Source organism: Prionailurus bengalensis, chromosome D1 (genome assembly GCF_016509475.1).
Source record: "Prionailurus bengalensis isolate Pbe53 chromosome D1, Fcat_Pben_1.1_paternal_pri, whole genome shotgun sequence".
In the NCBI taxonomy this organism is placed as follows: domain Eukaryota; kingdom Metazoa; phylum Chordata; class Mammalia; order Carnivora; family Felidae; genus Prionailurus; species Prionailurus bengalensis.
The window spans coordinates 21,052,717-21,053,908 of NC_057346.1; the positions used below are offsets into that span (position 1 = coordinate 21,052,717).

Consider the following 1,192-nt stretch of genomic DNA (forward strand, 5'->3'; position numbering starts at 1 on the left):
ATGCAGAACTACACTTCTGTGACGGAGTTCACCCTGTTGGGAATTCCAAATACTGAAGGGCTGGAGAATATGCTGTTTGTCCTCTTTCTGGCCTTCTACCTCTTCACCTTGCTGGGGAACCTGCTCATCTTCCTCACCATTCTGGTTTCCTCTAACCTGCACACCCCCATGTATTTCTTCCTGGGAAACCTGTCTGCGTTTGACATATTTTTCCCTTCAGTGAGTTCCCCCAAAATGATGCTCTACCTAATGGGGCCAAGCCGGACCATCTCTTACCAGGGCTGTGCCTGCCAGCTCTTCTTCTACCACTTCCTGGGTGGCACTGAGTGCTTCCTGTACACGGTGATGGCCTATGACCGCTTCGTGGCTATTTGTCACCCTTTGCGATACACAGTCATCATGAGCCACAGGGTGCGTACCGGCTTGATGTTGGGCACTTGGCTGGGCGGCTGTCTACATGGAAGTATCCTCACGTTTCTGGTCTTTAAGTTACCCTTCTGTGGCCCCAATGAGGTGGATAATTTCTTCTGTGATATCCCAGGGCTGCTGCCGCTGGCCTGTGCAGACACCTCTCTAGCCCAGACCGTGAGTTTTACTAACGTGGATGTTGTGACTCTGACATGCTTTCTCCTTATCCTTACTTCCTACGGCCACATCGTCATTTCCATACTGAAAATCGGCACCTCTGCAGGCAGGCGCCGAGCTTTTTCAACCTGCAGTGCCCACCTGATATCAATCTTCTTGTTTTATGGTCCAGTGATGCTCATCTATCTCAGGCCCGCTTCCAGCCCCTGGCTAGATTCTGTTGTTCAGGTGTTAAATAACATTGTCACTCCTTCCCTTAACCCTTTGATTTACACCTTGAGGAACAAGGATGTGAAATTGGCCTTGAGGCAAGTATTCACTCAAGTGGTCCACATTTCTGGGATAGAAAGAAGGTAGAGGGGAAATTCCTCTCTGAAATTCTTTGGGGAGTTGCTTCGGATCCACTACTCCGAGAACCAGACTGTTGCCAAATAGCGAGCTGGGCAAAGTTACTACCAGTCGTTTCTCAGGAGTCCTGACAGCCAACATGTAGGGGTCAGCTGAGCCTCTACTTCAGTCCCACATGGAAACTTTCCAGATTAACCCAGGCTTTTCTCTTTAAAAAAAAAAAAAAACAACTTAAAAAAAAGTTTATTTATTTATTTTG

The 1,192-nt window shown here is 48.0% G+C and overlaps 1 protein-coding gene across 1 annotated transcript; it reads left to right on the forward strand.

Annotated features, from left to right (window-relative positions):
- Positions 1 to 942, forward strand: LOC122484207 (putative olfactory receptor 10D3). Its single transcript, XM_043582208.1, has one exon. The coding sequence runs from the start codon at positions 1 to 3 to the stop codon at positions 940 to 942; it is 942 nt and encodes a 313-aa protein (XP_043438143.1).
- Positions 943 to 1,192: the final 250 nt, after the last annotated feature.

Bases quoted from the DNA above. Each gene is read 5' to 3' on its own strand.
- LOC122484207 (XM_043582208.1), top strand. From the start codon at position 1: ATGCAGAACTACACTTCTGTGACGGAGTTCACCCTGTTGGGAATTCCA.